The sequence below is a fragment of the Salvia hispanica genome, unplaced genomic scaffold (genome assembly GCF_023119035.1).
Source record: "Salvia hispanica cultivar TCC Black 2014 unplaced genomic scaffold, UniMelb_Shisp_WGS_1.0 HiC_scaffold_856, whole genome shotgun sequence".
Classification (NCBI taxonomy): domain Eukaryota; kingdom Viridiplantae; phylum Streptophyta; class Magnoliopsida; order Lamiales; family Lamiaceae; genus Salvia; species Salvia hispanica.
Genome location: NW_025952639.1, coordinates 1 through 2,000, shown reverse-complemented (window position 1 = coordinate 2,000; position 2,000 = coordinate 1). Strand labels below are relative to the sequence as shown.

At 42.8% G+C, this 2,000-nt stretch overlaps 1 protein-coding gene across 1 annotated transcript; it reads left to right on the top strand.

Moving 5' to 3' along the window:
* Window positions 1-704: 704 nt before the first annotated feature.
* On the top strand, window positions 705-1,995 carry LOC125200237 (GDSL esterase/lipase At5g18430-like; the record flags this gene model as incomplete). The annotated part of the gene is made up of 4 exons (XM_048097939.1): window positions 705-1,017; window positions 1,094-1,224; window positions 1,318-1,560; window positions 1,690-1,995. Coding segments are annotated over exons 1-4 (933 nt in total), but the record flags the coding sequence as incomplete, so codon positions are not given.
* Between the last annotated feature and the right edge of the window lie 5 nt (window positions 1,996-2,000).

Below are 2,000 nucleotides of genomic sequence, written 5' to 3'. Positions count from 1 at the left end.
CTTGCTAACTTGCTATTTGTACTACTATTGCTGCGTGAGCATTAAAATAACTCACATGATGCCTTTTTTTTATTTCTCACTTTTTTTCTTTCAACATCAATCTAAAATATCTTCCAACCTAGTGCAATGCATGTGTTGACAAAATTGTACAAAATTGTTTGCAATTTAGTTTATCTGATTTTGGGAAAATAAACATTCAAAAACTAAAGTATATATGTAAATCCAACTATCCTATATCTTCTTTTTCAATTTGCTGTCAGTGTAATAAAACTCAATCATCCAACCATTTTCAGGATATTTGAAATTTATATTTAAGCATATTGTTGGCTATCCATTGGATGGGGTATCTCTAGTCACTCAACATATGGAGATCACTTTGAATTAAGGGAAAAATACAACATTGACTAAACTATGGACGCGTTAGTGTTACATAAAACACATGAAAGCATCTTGATATACAAATTAAATTATACTATGTTCCAACATATGTGGATTAATTTTGTTTGCAGATTAATCATTAATGACAGACCTATCAACTATCCAAAGTTAATACTCCAATAGTGTAACTTACTTTACAACCAGAATAGCTCCTCTGTATTTAATTCCAAAACAATGAGCCACAATCTTTGCTGAGAACATACATTTATTTGTCAGTGTAACACACAACAGTTACTAAGTATTATATATACAAGGGAAATCAGCATTCATCTCCACCCACAACCTCCTAGATAGCCCCTCTCAGTGTGTGTGCTGACCTTTCAACAATGGCTACTACTACTAGAGGTTTGAGCATTATTGTGGGTGTAGTAGCCATATTCTTAGCCACATTGCATACAAATATTTTGGGAGTAGAGGGCAGAGCCTTCTTCGTCTTCGGTGATTCGCTGGTCGACAGCGGCAACAACAACTACTTAGCCACCACCGCCCGGGCCGATGCCCCACCTTATGGCATCGACTATCCCACCCGCCGCCCTACCGGCCGTTTCTCCAACGGCCTCAACATCCCCGATCTTATCAGTTCTGTTTCCCATGCATTATTTTCTTTCATAGTACTATGATTATTTGAATTGATTAATTTGAGTGGATGTTGCAGGCCAGAGCATTGGCGGGACAGAATCGCCGTTGCCCTACTTGAGTCCGGCTCTAACCGGGCAAAGGCTGCTGGTCGGAGCCAACTTCGCCTCTGCGGGAGTTGGCATTCTTAACGACACCGGAGTTCAGTTTGTAAGTCATACTAGTAGTTAGAAATATGCTACTCACCCCTTTAAAAAGAGGTTTGGAATACAAATAATTTGATATGAATATTTTAAACCGCAGGTGAACATAATAAGGCCATTCCAACAGCTAGAATACTTCCAACAATACCAAAGTAGAGTGTCGGCGTTGGTTGGGGCCGGCGATGCTAAACGGCTAGTGAACCAAGCTCTGGTTCTGATGACACTGGGCGGCAACGACTTTGTCAACAACTACTATTTGGTCCCTTTCTCGGCAAGGTCCCGACAGTTCTCCCTCCCTGACTACGTGCGCTACCTCATCTCCGAGTACCAAAAGATTCTCAGGGTAATGTTTATGTACAGAATACGGAAAATAAAAGAGTAATGCAGAAAGTGAAAAACAGGAAAATAATAATAAAATGCTAGTATAATCAACTCTCTACGTAGAATTACAGAATCATATAAATTCCGACAGAAATTATATGAGTTGGGAGCGAGGAGAGTGATAGTGACGGGGACGGGCCCACTGGGGTGCGTGCCAGCGGAGCTAGCACAGAGGAGCACGGACGGGCAGTGCTCGGCAGAGCTCCAGCGAGCGGCAGGGCTCTTCAACCCGCAGCTGACGCAGATGCTGCTGAACCTCAACTCACAGGTGGGCGGGAACGTGTTCATCGCGGCCAACACGCAGCTCACAAACAACGACTTCATCCGTAATCCGCAGGCGTTCGGATTCGTGACATCCAAGGTTGCCTGCTGCGGGCAAGGGCCGTACAACGGGCTGGGGCT